Source organism: Phacochoerus africanus, chromosome 9, assembly GCF_016906955.1.
Source record: "Phacochoerus africanus isolate WHEZ1 chromosome 9, ROS_Pafr_v1, whole genome shotgun sequence".
NCBI lineage: Eukaryota > Metazoa > Chordata > Mammalia > Artiodactyla > Suidae > Phacochoerus > Phacochoerus africanus.
Window position 1 is genome coordinate 102,955,853 of NC_062552.1, and position 16,120 is coordinate 102,971,972.

Genomic DNA, 16,120 nt, shown 5'->3' on the forward strand with positions numbered 1-16,120 from the left:
CTTGGGTTAGTTCAGTTCTGACCCAAGGGTTTTCTTTATCCCTTTCCTGTGGGGCGGAACTGAAAGGAACAGCTCTGAGCTTCTTGTTTGGGCTTCAAAGTGGTAAAGAGTAGAAGCTCTGATGCATTTCTAGGGGCTCTGGGTCTTTGGGGAAAAGAGACTGGCGAAACAGTGACACAGAGATAGAAAATGAAATGGAGCGGGGTGGGGCGGGGGTGTCAGCAGGAGAGGACCAGAGAAGTAAAAACAGGGAGTGCTTCGTGAGTGACAGGAACAGCAGCCCAGCCCGGCCAGAGGAGCCCACGCCCCGATGCCCCACTAGGACCCCAGCCCAGCACCACACATCCCTACTCTGCTGCGCATCCACTGGGAAAGGGGCCCCAAAGGCTCCCAGTGCAATCCTCTCACAGCCAGGCTGGGTACAGAGGGAGAGGGACGGGCAGAAATGGCCTGTGGCTCACGGGACCTGAGAACATGCAAAGCCAAGGACAGGGGGCCATTCCTCCTACCAATGTCATCTGTGACGTTCCCAGACAGCGAGGAACTCAGGCCCCAGGAGGGCCAACACGGCCAGGACCTTCTCCGCCGCCTGGTTCTGGGGCCCAGGTCCTTGCGCACACTGTGGGCAGAAGTCTAGCCACCTAAGGCCACGAGGGAGACTTCTCGAAGCAACCAGGCGGGGAAGCAGCTGGGAAGTGGCGCTGGGGCTCGGGGGCACACAGCCATTTGGGCTTATTTGTGGGAAGGAGGGCAGCACAGCCTCAACAGTCCCATCTGCTCTGCCCCCAGGGATATCCCAAGGTGAGCTCTGTGCTTGCAGCCTTCTTGGAGATCTGAGAAGTTTTGATGAATCTTACAAACCAAATCCAGTATGAGGAGTTCCTACTGTATCTCAGAGGAAATGAATCTGACTAGCATCCATGAGGATGCAGGTTCGATCCCTGATCTTGCTCCGTGGGTTTAAGGATCTGGTGTTGCCGTGAGCTGTGGTGTAGGTGGCCAACACGGCTCAGATTCTGCATTGCTGTGGCTGCGGTGTAGGCCAGCGGCTACAGCTCTGATTTGACCCCTAGCCTGGAACCTGCATATACCTCGGGTGCAGCCCTAAAAAGACAAAAAAAACACAAATCCAGTGTGAAAATAATACCAGAAAATACTACCATATCCCTGGATGATTTCTTCGTTTATGACACTCAGCCGTCCACAGTCATGGTGTATATTCCACAGGTATACGGACACACGTACCCTCACACGCACACTCATCCTCTCACACACTCATGCTTCCTCATGCTACACACTCGGGGAAATGAGCCTGCGAGATGTTGTCGCCTGTTGCTGAGCCAGTCCCAGCGGTGGAACCCATGGCTCTGGTGGGTTCAATTCCAGGGGTTCCCAGGGCGTGGTCCCGGCAGGCAGCAGAATACCGCAGGTTCCTCGGGCAGCTTCCCCCACAGCTGGGAGGATCCAGGGACTGGCTCCACAGCTGGTTGTTCCAAGGAAGTTCTTGGGCTCAGGCTGGAGTCCTTGCAGTGGCCTCAAAAGTCCCATGATTCCAGCCACCTGAGTCCTGCCATCGGACTTCGGGGGTCCTCGGCTAGGGGACCAACCATCCCGTAAGCGAGAGGGTGGAAGAGGTAGAAGCTGAGAGAGAAAACCCAGAGGGAGGCAGTTGGCACCCCAGCACCTCAGCGGAGGCAAGAGGCCCTACACATCTTTGAAATTCAGCTCCTCCTGCTGGAGGGCATGGGACCCTCTCCACCTGTAGGACCCACCCCTTTCACCCCATCTGCATGCATCCGCCACGGGAGCCCCTGACAGTCTATGAGCTTAACAGAGGCTGACCTAATGCCTAGAAGTCCAGCAGACAGAAGAGTCCACAGTCTGGTCATGGACTGTTGGACCCAGACTGTTAAAATGTGGAAGTGCTCTCAGGCCACAGGCCCCCCATTCCCTGTTCAGGCTTTTACGTTGCCCCCAGGTCCCTAAAGGCCAATGATTCTCAGCAGCGGGTCTGTGAGGCCTGCCAGGTGGGGAAGGGGGGGCAGTTTGCCAAACAACACCCTCCTTCCAGTTATTCTGAGCCACACCACATTCCCCGCACCTCTCTACCACCCACTCCCTCACCCCACTGAGAGCTGTTCCAGTGCGGAGCCATGTGACTAAAGGGGGGGGCCCTCCCACAGGGGCCAGAGTGGTCCAAAAGCTGGGGGCACTGGCGAGAGGACAGAATGTGGAGTTAGCCCACGCTCCTCCCATCGGGCTGTACCTTAGGGTCACGTGGGGAGCTTTGAAACCTGCTGTTGGGGCAGCAGTGTGCTTCAAGAGCCCCCGAGGGATTCTAAAATGCACTGGGGCTGAGAATCCGGGCTGCGGGGCAGCAATGCAAGGTGCAGGGGATGCCCACCTGTAGACAATTCCCAGGAGCAGGCTCAGGATTCCCAGCGCATGTACGGCCCTGGCCAGGGCAAAGGAGGACAGGCTCCAGGCACAGAGCCGCAGGAGAGTGTCCCACAGGACGCCTGTTGGAAGGAAAAGGAACCTCGCACCAGTGTGTCAGAGGACACCTGCTGTCAGAGGCAGCAGGAGCCACCCCAGTCCGGGTCCGGGAAGCAGGGCTTCACCCTCAGTGCCCTTCCTCCCCCGCCCCCCCACCCTCCTCGCCCAGGTCCGGGTGGGCAGTGCTGACCTGTCAGCATGCAGGAGAAGAGCATGGCAGGGAAGTAGTGGTGGAAGTAGAGGATCCGGCCCATCAGAAAGAACGGGAAGTAATGGATCATCCAACCAAACAGGAGCTGCCCGCCTCCTCGCAGCAGGACCTGGGACAGCCCTGGGCCCCAAGCAGCAGAGCCCTGTCAGCCCACAGGGAGGAGGGCAGAGAGCCTGGTCTACTCCAGCTCTGCCCCCTCCTCACTGTGTGACTTGAACAAGCCACATCCCCTCCTGGGCCTTCCTTTCCCGTATGGACCAAGCTGGATAACCCGACAGCAGCTGGCGGAAGAGAGGAGCAACTGCCTGCTGCCCAGCCCGGGGGGCCTCAGCCCCCACGGCCACAGTGCCAAACACCAGCAGGAGGCAGCTCGGGCTCCAGCTCCATCTCCCACGTCTTTGCTGCCACACAGGTCTCAGCAGCAGCAGACAGGGCAGAAGAGCGGGCAGAGGTGAGGATGGAGGTAGGGGAGGGTGTGGTCTGGGACTTCATCTGTTTGGACCCAGAACTGCAGAGGCAGAAGGAGCCTGTGTGGATGCCTCAGATGCTGTGATCCAAGGCCTGGGAGCTCAAGTTACCAGCAGCAGCACTAGGATAGGGAACCCACAGACCATGCCCTGGGGGGTCCTGTCTACCTGACCAGAGGATGCCCAGGAGGGAGCAGATGAGAAAAGGCGGGCAGCTCTGCAGAGAGTGTAGAGCTTAAAAGTGAAACCTCTGAACTCAGGTCGCTTGGGTGCAAACCTCAGTTCTATCATTTACTGGGACATGTTTCTTAAGCTCTGTGTGCCCTGGTTTCCTAATCCATAAAATGGGGGTAAAAATCCCTACAGTGTTGTTGGAGGATGTGCTGTCGAACACAGAACTGGGCATTTGGTGACTGGAAGCTCTAAAAAGCAAAAGAGAAGGGAAGAAGGGAAGGGAGAGGCAAAGGATGGCCCATGAGCAGGTGGGCCCTCCCAAGGCAGTGACCCTGCCGGATGCTAGGTGGGGGGCCAGAGAGCCCGGGGACCTGACCTTCCACCTGGGCAGGCAGCTGTGCCCCTCTCTGCATAGCCACAGCAATGATGCTCCCCAAGAGGAGGTAGAGGGCGATGCTTAGCAGATTCAGCCACCAAACCACCTGTAGGGAAGAGAGCACGGGAGGGTGACACAAAGCAGCAGCTCTCACCGACCAGCTCCGGGCCTGTCCCGGGTGGGTGAGGCACTCACCGGGTTGCCGAGCAGATATACTCGGAAGTCCGTGTCATTGATCCCTGAGAAGCGCAGGCCCTGTGGGGCAGAGGACAACACACCGCTGGCCCAGAGCTCAGCTCCTCCCAGCCGCCCAAGTTCCAGGGGGAGGAAGGAGGGCCACTCTTCAGGGACGGAAGGGAGCCTGGACGACGGGAGGCTGGGATTGGGCACGTTCTCTGTGAGCCTCCTGGGATAGCTGGGTCTGAATCAGGGCAGAAAATGACCAGGACTCTGGCCACCCCATGCCAGGTGCAGCCTCATCCTGGTGCACCCCACCTCCACCAACTCTCAGCAGCCTCTCTGTTCCCCGGAAGGAGCCCTCGCCCCGGGCCCTACCTGATAGTTGATGGGCCAGTGCCAGGGTTTGGACGTGAACTCATTTTCTTTGGGTTTGAGGCCATTGTTCCCCTGCAGGAAAGTGGCAAAGAAAAGCTCGTCAAAACAGAGCTCTAGAAGGCCGACCGCAACATGAGCAATGGCTGTCTCTGACATACGGCCGAGTGTCAGGAGAACACCTCTCCTCGCCCGCTCCCCGCTTGCAGGGAAGAATCGGGTGCTCACTGTCAATCACCTGCTTACACCTGCCTTACTTCTCCCTGCAAGCCAACCCCCAGGGCCCAGCAGAGACAGGCCGCCAGACCCTCTCTGCCTAAAAGAGAATGAGGCATGAGATTTGCCTCCCGGGGCACAAAATATATGCCCATCTTCCAGGCCAAGGATAAGGTATCGAGAGGATGCAGAGGGCATTTAAAATCCAGGCACTGGTTCCCTTGGAAGGCCAATGTCAAACACAAATGCAGAAACTCTAAGTTCTCGGACTTTGAAAAAGTTACTTTAGCCTAGTGTTTTCTCAGCTTTTTTTTTTTTTTTCATGATTGCTCACCCCTCCTAAACCTTTAAGACATCTTTTCCTAAACAACCCCCTCCCAAGCTCCACATGGCATTTTTAAAAAGAATTTTTTATTGAGGTATAATTGACATATAACATTATGTTTGTTTTAGGTATACAACATAATGATTTAATTTTTTTTTTTTTTGTCTTTTTGCCTTTTCTAGGGCCTCTTCCTGAGGCCTATGGAGGTTCCCAGGCTAGGGGTCCAATCAGAGCTGCAGCTGCCGGCCTTCGCCAGAGCCACAGCAACACAGGCTCCAAGCCACACCACAGCTCACGCAACGCCAGATCCCTAACCCACCGAGCAAGGCCAGGGATTGAACCCACAACCTCATGGTCCCTAGTCGGATTCGTTAACCACTGAGCCACAATAGGAACTCCGATTTAATATTTGTATATATTGTAAAACATTTCATCACTATAATAAGTCCCCCCACCGCATTTTAATACCACAGCTATTCTGTGTATTTGTTTACATACTATATGATAACTTCTGCTTTATATATTAGAGTTAAGAGTTTAGTTGGGTGTTCTATTGTTTTTTGGTTTTGCCCTCCAAGAACACATGTCACCTGCTGGGAGTCATCTCACACTGGATAAGAATGCACACTTTAGTCTGAAAGCCCCAGACTCAGCCCCTATCGTCCAGCAGCCAATACACAACCACCCGTCTGTACATGGCAAAGTTATGGCAAATCTTTACTAAAACAAGAAGGAAAAGGACCAGGATTCTGGATGCTGACCAGCAGGACTGGCGCCAGTCTCGTCATCAGGACAGACTGAGAAGGCATTTCAGTCTGAGAGGGGAGTGAGGCGCTCGGAGTTAGGTCAGCGTTTCCCCACCTCAGCCCTAAGGACACGTGGGCCTGGGGAAGTTTCCAGCATGGGCTGGCCTGCCGTGTAGGATGTGTGGCGTCCCTGGCCTCTACTCACGTGATGCCAGAAGCACCCCTACTCCTCCATTATGCCAGCCCAAAATGTCTCCAGACACTGTCAAATACCCTCTGGGATGCAACGTCACTGCTCTGGCCCAAGAAAGACCCAGGTCTGGCTGAGTGACCTACCACCCAGTGCCCAGTGCCTTACCAACCAGCTCCTTGAGGGGCTGAGAATTGTCTGCAGGCTGGGTGGCTCCCCCAGGGACACAAGTGCCACCGGGCATCGGACCCAAAGAGGCCAGCCACATAGCCCCTGAACCACTATGACCATCTGAAGGGCCTCGGGATGAAGAGCGAATCGTTCTGGAGCCCAGACAACAAGCGGCTGAGAGAAATCAATTCCTTCAAGCCAGTACCTCTCCATCCCAAACCTGGACTCCAGCGAGAGCTGTAACAAGCCGAGGGCACCCTGCACATTAAACTCCCAGGAAATCTAGCTCCATCAGTAAACCAAGAAATGGAAGGAAGGCAAAACCTGAAGCCATTATAGGCACGGGTATTTGTACGTTGCTCTCCATGCTTCACCCCTAGCGGGCTTGCTCCAGCTAACCTCAGCCGGCAAGGCAGCCTTCTCCCTCCCAGGCCTTAGGCCCTCCACTCGGCTAGCAGGAGCCCTGTTCCCTGCAGCTTCCATGGTCTGGACGATTTTGCTCTCTCTCCCCATCCTGACTCTACATCAGTTGACTAAGAAAGGTTCCTTATGTCCCTCTTCTTCTTTAACTCTCCCTCTTAAACAACGGAAGAAAAGTGAGATTATTTATTTAGACTTAATCTTAAAATTCTTCCCAGACCTGAAATGATTTTGACTGACAGGCACATATTCAAAAGAGCTATGTCATCAGCCCAGAGTGACAGCTACAAGCAGAGAGTCAGAGAAGAAGTGGCCCCGAGATTGCTTATTGTCAACTCATCACCTCCCAAGGTACAGAAATGACAGAATTTGAATTTTGTAATTCAATCTGGTGAGATAAGTCAACTGTATTTACTGAGAATGGCTTACATAATCACTTCCAGGAAAGACCAACTGACAGTGGCTCACCAGGTGAAAAATAACAACTGCTACACCTGCCTGTAACCGTGCCGAGAGTCACAAACCCAGCGGGAGGGACAGTGACTCCGGCAGAACACTGGTTTTCCAGAAGCCGCAGTAAAGAGGTCTCCCTCTCAACATCTAAACTGCAGGAGGGTTTCTCCAATTCACAGGGGAAATTATACGCTCGTGGGTAGAAGTTTCCCAATTTGAAGATTTCCTCTCTCGGTTGTTCTTAAACCTTTGATGTCAGCTGTCAGCTACTAACAGTAGAGGGTCTTAAAAACCTTAAAAAGAATCAGCCATGCCCCCTGAACCGTTTGTTTCTGCCTGGGAACATGAGTGGGCTCTTGGTTGGGACTTTTATGCTGCGAATTAGCTATTCCTGCTAAGTGATCCTGATTTCATGTGATGGAATGAACTATCAGTGTCTCATGACTTTCAACCAAGAGCACCACGATCGCCAGGAGCTCTGCCACGGGAACACGTCTGAGGATCACGATGAGGCGTGTAGTGGCAACCAGCACTGACGCTGAAGGCTGGATCCGCCGCTCGCACTTAGCCACGTGAACCTGGGTAAGTTCCTTAACCTCTGTGCTCCATTCCCTCATCCGTAAACTGGGACCAATCATCTCAGTGGGACTGTCATGAGCACGAAGTGAGTTAACATGTGTGCGGTGCTTAGAGTAGGGCCTGGCACATAAGAGCCATGTGAGCGTTTATCATCATTATCCCCACCGTCACCACCACCAGCACCCAAGGCCTTTGAAGACCCAGGAAGCCCTACGTGAAGACACTTTCAAAGCACTCCACAAGGGGGCAGTGGGTCTGTTCCATGGTTACTGGTCTGTGATCCAAACTTATGGATGCCCAAGAGCCCTTAGAGAAGCCACCATGTGGGAAGGGGCCACAGTACCCGGATCATCACCATGTGGGACTCCAGCATTATCTCAGGAAAACTGGGCTGCAGCACGTCCAGGCTGATGTTTGGCACTAGAGAAAGAAGCGACAGGGGAGTAAACCTTCTCACATGTCCCCTCCTCACCACTGCCCAGGGTATCCGCGCCGCTGCCTGGGGCTGAGGGAAGCCTTCACGCAAGCTAACGAGCAGTCAGAGTGCTGAGGGGATGGGAGGACTCTCGATCACGCATTCGGTCTGTTATCCTTTGTGACAGGGCTGCCTCGGGCTGCTCTCCCTGAGAGGACAGGGACCCAGCCTATCTCGTTCACCAGCTTACCCGAGGGCCCCACATGGTCCCTGGCGTACTCAACAAAGTATGTGAATTGGCTGGTTGGTTAAATTAGGTGGTAAAAAGAAGGACATGGAAGGCATAAAGGGGAGAAATCAAGCAGAAGCAGGAAGTTTTGGAGGACAGGTGAGGAATCCAAAGACTCGCTGAGCTGAAGATGACCCCGACGTGGAGGTGCTGGATTGGAGCCTAGAAGTTTAACTATGGGATCAGATCAAGGGCTGCAGCCCCTCGCTTTCTGTAAAAGCACAGGCTGGAGGTGGGGAGGGGAGGAGCCCTCCACGGGGGCATGAAGGGAAGGCACCAGCCTGCTCTAAGCCTCGCGGGTGGGGAGGTGACCACAGAGGGGATAGAAGAGGCCAGACGCAGGCAAGACAGATGCACCTGCATTATAGGTGGCACGGAGAATCCAGCCAGAGGCAAGGAAGAGGACCAGAGACAACCAGCTCTGGCCCCAAAGCGGGGGTTGCTGGGCACTTTAGGGAGAAGAGTTAAGGAGCATGGGAAGTTTAAGTGGATGGGGAGAAAAAGGAGCTACCTATCTAGACAATGCATATGAAGAGATTAGGTTTAAAAAAGGGGGAAGAAATGGCAACCATAAGACAAAGTGGCAGCAGACTCTGTAAAGGTTTATTTTCCTAAGATAAGAGTTACTCATGAAGGTTTCCCTTCCAAGCCAGCCCTGGACGTGACCTCACTCACATTTGGGATTGATATGGTCCTCCACGTTCCAGACGGAGCTGAGGGTTTCCTTTAGGTATGGCGTGCAGGTGACTTCCAGCTGCTCCCAGCCCCTGGGAAAAGCAGTCACACATGTCTCTCAGAAGACCCGAAACCCACCAGAGAGAAACACTGCCCACTGCTCTTAAATCCATGGCACCCTCTCTTTCCATCCCAGTGGCCATGCTTTCTTCAGTGTCCACTCTTATATTCCACAACTATCCTGGGAGTGGTCTAGCAAACGAAATTCCCACTTTAGAAAGAGATACAGAGCCAAAGAGGCATCACAGCCAGATGTTTATTACAACACATAAGACACCGAAGAAAGTCTGGAGCTCTGAGCTCCACACAACTCCTGAGGCCTTCCTCCCTCCATCTGCCACGAGGGTGAACACGGGCCACTGGGAAATGGACGTTTTGGATGCCCTCCTCATGGTGTGAAAGGAAAAGCAAGAGCTGCTACTGGGACAGCAGAATACCAGAGACTCACCACTTGGGCAGGACTTTCCCCGAGGAGCCCAGGACACAACCTGTGACCAGATGGATGAGGCGAATTCGACTCCTCAGCACTTTGATGCGGTTTCCAAATTTTCTGTTTACGACCTCAATCCTCCAGAAGTCATTGGAGTCCCCTGTCCCATTCTGCCACATAAATCAAGGAAAAAATACAAAGAAAGTAAGGAGACCTTAGAGCAGGCATAGCAGAAAAAGAAGACGGCCACCCTTTTCAGACGCCACCCTGTTACAAGGGTCAAAGGCCAACTGGCCTGAATGACTGAGGTGGGAAAGGGAACACGAGGAACATAGAAACACCCAAAGTGACTACGTGACCCCTATTGCCCCCACTCGCTATTACAGCCAGGAAAAGCTTACTCCTGGAACCTGAAGCCCAATTCTTCACCTCACAGGACTAGAGCTTAAGTTCTAAATAGATGTTTTTGCCCTTAAGCCAAGCTCAAGATATCACTGTGAGCCAACAGAAGGAGATTTGGGCCATTTGTATCCATTATCTTGGTCATATGGATGCTTGCTCATCTAAGAAATGTCTGGTCTAGATATCATATTTTGGAAATTAAGACAGTTGTGTCTAATTATCCTCAGGAGATTCCCACCAGAAAAAGATGAAGTTCCGAGTCTTAGCTCTAGCATAACGTAGGATGAGCAAGCAGAAAGAGGCTTGGGAATTCCACCTTCAGGAACCCGGAATCTTTACTGAAGCACCAAGGCCCTTGGAAGGGAATGGACCAAATACATAAATCTAGTTTCCTACTAGTTGTTTTTGTTTTCAAATTGCTCCCCAAGCTATATAAGTACTGGTAGAGCTTCCACTGTTAACTGCATCACCCCCAGGCGATAAAACTCCAAAAGCAATGGAGACAACATTGCAGAGCAGGGAAGGGATCCTTAAAAATCAAGCCAACGGGAATCTGGGCACTGGCACAGGATAAGCTTATATAATCATCTGGGGTCATATTATGAGCCCATGGCTTCTAAGTACAATATGATTTTAAAAAGAGACCCAAATAGTATTCATATCTGACATTTACGAAGTGTCAGAACATAAAAATGGCATGGTTATTATGGGAGGCAAGAGATGGAAACAAACAGACTTCATAGGCTGCCTTTCCCACAGCAAGCTTAGCCAAAAAATTCCCAAATGTTAAAAAAGAGTCCCTGTGCAGCCTCCAATCACTAGGGCCATTCCAGAACACTGGGGAGGAGGGGTTCCACCGCACGGCCCTGAGCCAGGCCCCACAGTCTCCTACATCCTGCTCATACCTGAGTGGCTCACTTACTATGCCATAGCCAGTGACCTGATAGTGCTTCCGGGTCAGGGGGGCCTCATGATAGTGACTGTGCAGGTTCCGAGAAGTCCTGAAATCAACAGAGAGAAGTGCCATTATCCTGAAGAAAAGAGAGGTACAGTGTTTCTTATTTTCGAGCCATCTGTTTGGATGAGAATCCCAGCTATTAAGTTCAACGTATCAGGAACTTCTTGCCCATTTTACTCACCAGAAAGATCCAGAGAATTGGAGGACTGCCCAGAGCAGGAGGGGCAGAGGGGAGGAATGCTGGACTGCAGGCCAAGAGAGGGGCTTGGCTTCTTATTCACCCACAGCTCCAGGTGAGGGGCGGGGGATGACTGAACACCTCGGCGGGGGATGAGGCAGGCTAGCCTGACTTATGAGGCAGGTTTATGGAGAAGGACATTAAAATCTGTACTGTACCTGTGCCTGGGAAAGGTGAGCCTCCTCCAGTGCATTTACTCTTTCTATGCCCAGCACCAGTGTGACAAAGTAAGGATCCGTAGGAGAAGTGGAAGGTTTAATTTGGATTTTACTTATTTGGTGCTTTTTGTAATAATTCTTAATTGACCCATGATAAGGAATCACTGTTCATTATTAAAATACTGGACATTCGCAAAAATAAAATCTAATTAATACATCTTAATTTATTCATGAGATGTTTATCTAATAATAATAAAACTTCTAAGTATCCATAATCCTACTGACTAGGGGAAAAAAACCACTGCTCATAGCTTTTCCATTTATAGAAAATAAATGCTGATTTTTAAAAACATCTATATCTGACAATTCATAGGAAATGTTCTCAGGGCTGCTTCTGTTGTCTCCTGTTCCTGCTCATTCTTGCACATGGTGCCCTATTTCCTTGTGTGCTTAGTTATTTTGTTCCGTGTACTACTCACTGCCACTGAAAAACTATTTATCAAAATGGATAACAACGTCTTTCCCAAAAGAGGATTAACACCTGCTTTTAGCCAGGCTCCTGGGAGACATTTCCACGTCTAGGATCATGTTCATTTACATCCGTGGCTTGAAGATTTTGAGACCATTCAGGTGGAATGAATTGAGTTGCAAGTCCATGTGAAAACCAAGTGCTGATTACAACTTCTCAGGAACCAGATTTAGTGCCTACCCCACCCCAACTTCACCCCCAGCCTGCCCTCCCCAAACGCACCCTGGAAATAAGTGGATACCAGGACAGATTTATCCTACCCTAAGTTTTTTGAAATCACAAATATAAGAGGAAGATCACATTAATTTACCATTTTTGGTGATCCTAGAGCTTGGACTTTTAAAACTTCTTCTCTCAACAGGCAGTCAAAAGCCAAGGAGCAAACTCAAGGCTATGGGATCAAGACAGAAGTGGACTTTCATTGAGACTTTGACCTGGCAACTCCTTACTATCCTGTCAGCTGTTCATGCTTTTCAAAAGACGTTTTCGGAGTTCCCGTCGTGGCTCAGTGGTTAACGAATCCGACTAGGAACCATGAGGTTGAGGGTTCGATCCCTGGGCTTGCTCAGTGGGTTAAGGATCCGGCGTTGCCGTGAGCTGTGGTGTAGGTGGCAGACACGTCTCGAATCCCTAGCTGCTGCGGCTCTGGCGTAGGCCGGCAGCTAGAGCTGTGATTAGACCCCTAGCCTGGGAACCTCCATATGCCATGGGACCAGCCCTAGAAAAGGCAAAAAGACCAAAAAAAAAAAAAAGACGTTTTCACTTTATTCTAGCATTTTTGAGTTATTTTCAGGGAGGACACTGGTTAAATGAACCAGTTTGCCATATTCAGAACCAGACCCTATATAATTCTAAAGGCAGCCCCTAAAGAAGCAGCTTTGGGCCACACACTTTTTTTTTCTTGTTTCCCCTAGGAAAAGGGAAAGTGAAAGGTACCTTCCAAGTCCAAAGCTTCCCAAAGCCAAAACCAGCAGAGCAATCGCTGTCCTAGTCTAGCATAGCAGCCTTGTTCCAATTACTAAGCTTCTTCCGTGTTTGACTTCTGTTTATTTCCAGCTGAAGAGAACTCCCTCTCCTGGTGCCCACAGCACCCATTCATCCCAAATGGCAAACTCACGTACTCTTTGTGTTCTAGTCGAATGATGTCTCCATGTCTTACGAACTCCACTGGGAGTGAAGGGTCTAGGGGATCTGCCAAGAAGAAAGAAGCGCTGATGTCTGAAATTACCCACTGGTTAGGCTAGAATGCATCAAGGGCCTACTGGTAAAGAGTTACAGTACCACATGGCATGTGCTAGGGGACCAAAGAGAAAGGGCCCCTAACTGCCTCCGAGGATCAGGGAAATGCTTGAAAAGACACTTAAAGGGAAGGCAGCATTTTGTCAGGTGAACAAGTCAAGGGAAGGCACAGAGGTATGAAAGAGCAAACCTCATTTGATCGATGGCAAATGAGTTCACATGGTTAGGGCGGCGGGGCAGAGAGGAGACTGGGAGCAGGTGAGGGTGTAGACAAGTGGGGCCAGACTGGGTAGGCCAGGCGAGGCCATGAGGCCTTTATCTGACAAGCACTGAAGCCCCCACTAGAGGATTTTTAAGCCGGGAAGCTAAATAATAAGGTTTTCCTCTTAGCAGTAAAAAATATAGCCTTCCAAATATCCATTTCATGCAAATGACCATTTGCCCAGATCGCCTCAAAAATCAGATGTTAAGCTCTGCAAATTTTGCCAGTGATTATCTTGTCTCTGGCAATAGACTTGATAAATGTGAGGCAAAGTACATGATGAAAGAAGAGAACTACTTCTGTATCATCCAGAAGTCAAGACCAATCAGGGTCTAAAAAAGTGATGACAATAGAAAGGGAATTGGCGGTAATCACAGCAATACCGAAGGATCCTTGCAAACCTCTGTCTCAGGCAGAAGACACTACTAACACTCAAGGTCAGGAAAGACAAATCTCCCAGCACCAATCACTGGCTCTCAATCTCAGCTCCTGAAATGCCCATTCCTACACTGCCTTCTAAGGTCTCTTAAAAAGCATAACCAGCAAGGTGACAAATCAAGTAAGGTAAAGGGGAAGCAAGGTTTACTCCATATGCATTTGTGAGCAGGGGCATTTACAGCCAGCAAGAACACAAAGACCCTAGTCCGCATAGTTCCCACTTCCCAAGGTGCCCAGAGCGATCTGCCCTCACAGGAATCTTTAGATGCCCTGGTGAGATGCAGGCACCTTAACCTGGAAGCCACAACAGAAATACAGAACAGAGATGGTCTGTTGAAAGGATAGATGAGATCAGTAAAGAGGTCAAAAATTTGGCCCGCGCCCGCATGGCTTTAGAAGGAATGCTGGTCTTCCCTCATAACCCCTCATTGTGATGGACCACTTATGTTTGGCCTCTTGGATCAAAACAAAACATAATCTATACCAGTATCATAAGGGTACAGAAATAGATCCTGCCAAATGGTGTTTTAATTCATATTACCGAGGAATAGGATGCAAAGACAGCAGTCATGTAGGCCACATTTCTAACCTAAAAACCATGGCAATAGAGGAGGTGGGGAGAGGAACAGAGGTGAATTTAGCTGAGCAGACGCCCACCAGCCCACAAAGGCTCTGGAGCAGCTAACTCGAGACAGGCTCAGCCATGTGGTGTTTGCCAAGGAATCGCAGAGAGCACCTGCAGCATAGGACAATCAGCAGGGGCTCAGGAGCTGAGGGCTAGATGCCCTCTATTTTGTTCTCAGCTGCAGCAGAAGGCACAGCCTGCAGGTAACTATCTGACCAAAAAACAGAAGATCCAGACATAGAGTTTGTCCACAAAGCCCCTGGAACCCAACAGGTCTGCTTCAGAGCAGCTTCACCCAGGGCAGTCAGAAGCAGATGCGCAGGCATGGACAGCAGTCCCAGGCACCCACCTAGACAAGCCCAGGGGCTGGCAGGCCCACAGATCTCCAACTGACTGGCCCAGTCCTGAACCCACCCATGGGCAGCAGCCCTCTATCACATCAAGACAACCTGGGCTGCACAGTAAGCTGGCATCTGCAAGGCTTGGTGGGCTCTAAATCAGAAATGCAAGCCTCCACCGCATGCCCCTGGCATGTGCCCAGGTAACCGCTTCTGGATGAAGTCTGAGCCTCTGCCTGCTCTCTGGCTTCAGAAAGAACACTCAAGAGTAAGGTCTTATCTGTCTTGCTCACTGCTTATCCCTGCGCCAACAGGCCTTGGAATGTAGCGGGCTCAGGAAATAGCTGTTGAAAGGATAAAGGAGGTCAGTAAAGATGCCCAAGAGTGCTCAGGAAAGCCCGTCCCAGTGCCACTCTCTTGGAAGCATACGAAATGATAAAGAGGGCTCAGAATAAGCAATCACATAAGAGTAGCCATTCCCTACTGCATTACCTGAGTTTGTATTATGTTTCTTGATGATCCACAGGTTGTTGTAGTCCTTGTGCAAATAGGTGGTGACCTGGGTGGGGTGGGAGAGGGAAGGGGAGGTGGGAGGGAGAAACCATCACTACCAGCACAGCCGGCCCCTCCACAGCAAGCCAAGGACGCTCAAGCCTCCTTCGGAATCCCCAGCCTCCAACCCCAGGGACCAAGTGCCCGATGAGGCTCAGAAGTTGCATTCCGTGAGTGAGTCTCTCCTTCCTTCTGCATCTAGAGGGCTTTTCTCACAAAAGCCTCTTTAATTTGCCTCTTTGTCCCTCTCTCTCCATCCTGTCTTTTAAGCCCCAGCCCCCTAGAGGGAGGAGCTATGACACCTTGTGCACAAGGTCCCCAGCACACAAAGAGGATTTAGTGCTTTATAAAAAGTCATTAAGACCATGCCTCAAACTTTCAAACTGAAAAAGTCATGCGATTATATTTTCTAGAATATGGCCAAATGAAACAGGACAGCTCTATTAATATCTTGTTCTAGAAGCCTGAAGTTTTAGTCATTGCCATCTTGTATACACTGACTTTTTTTTTTCTTCTTATGGCTGTACTTGCAGCATATGGAAGTTCCCAGGCTAGGGATCCAATCAGAGCTGTAGCTGCTGACTACACCACAGCCACAGCAACACTGAATCCAAGCCGCATGTGCGACCTATGCTGCAGCTGGCAGCAACTCCGGATCCTTAACCCACTGAGTGAGGCCAGGGATCGAATCCGCATTTTCACTGACGCTATGTCAGGTTCTTAACCCCCTGAGCCACAGTGAGAACTCCAAACGCTGATTTTTTTTTTTTTTTCAATCACACACACACACGTAATGCCTCAATTAATGTACCAGCAAACATCCTGGAAACAGCAAGAGTTAACATGGTGGTTTGTCCACAGGAAAGAATATTATACAGCCACGGAAAATGTATCAGCGCATTTTTTCACCTGCACAGGAAAAGGCTTATAAGATGCTGACGTTGAAAATGGCTACTGTTTATCACCAGGTACTGCTTTAAGCACCAGGCAAGTCTTATCTGTAGGCTGTAGGTATTTACAAGGAGACTGAGGCTAAGTAATTCATTCAAGGTCACAGAGCTTGTCAGCTGGAGAGACAGGATTCAAACCGAGGCAGCTAACTCCTATGCTCCCAGAATAGAGACTATATACATACA

At 50.8% G+C, this 16,120-nt stretch overlaps 1 protein-coding gene across 1 annotated transcript in view; it reads right to left on the reverse strand.

Annotated features, from left to right (window-relative positions):
- Positions 1-1,164: 1,164 nt before the first annotated feature.
- The window catches only part of POMT2 (protein O-mannosyltransferase 2), a 39,293-nt gene continuing 24,337 nt past the window's right edge, over positions 1,165-16,120 (reverse strand). The window contains exons 10-21 of the mRNA XM_047794922.1: positions 14,925-14,991; positions 12,652-12,721; positions 10,570-10,648; positions 9,264-9,415; positions 8,756-8,847; positions 7,720-7,796; positions 4,280-4,351; positions 3,920-3,979; positions 3,725-3,830; positions 2,687-2,827; positions 2,405-2,519; positions 1,165-1,641 (exon numbers count right to left, since the gene is read on the reverse strand). Coding sequence (XP_047650878.1) covers positions 1,536-1,641; positions 2,405-2,519; positions 2,687-2,827; positions 3,725-3,830; positions 3,920-3,979; positions 4,280-4,351; positions 7,720-7,796; positions 8,756-8,847; positions 9,264-9,415; positions 10,570-10,648; positions 12,652-12,721; positions 14,925-14,991 — 1,137 coding nt within the window. The 3' untranslated portion in view covers positions 1,165-1,535. The remainder of the gene's footprint in view (positions 1,642-2,404; positions 2,520-2,686; positions 2,828-3,724; positions 3,831-3,919; positions 3,980-4,279; positions 4,352-7,719; positions 7,797-8,755; positions 8,848-9,263; positions 9,416-10,569; positions 10,649-12,651; positions 12,722-14,924; positions 14,992-16,120) is intronic.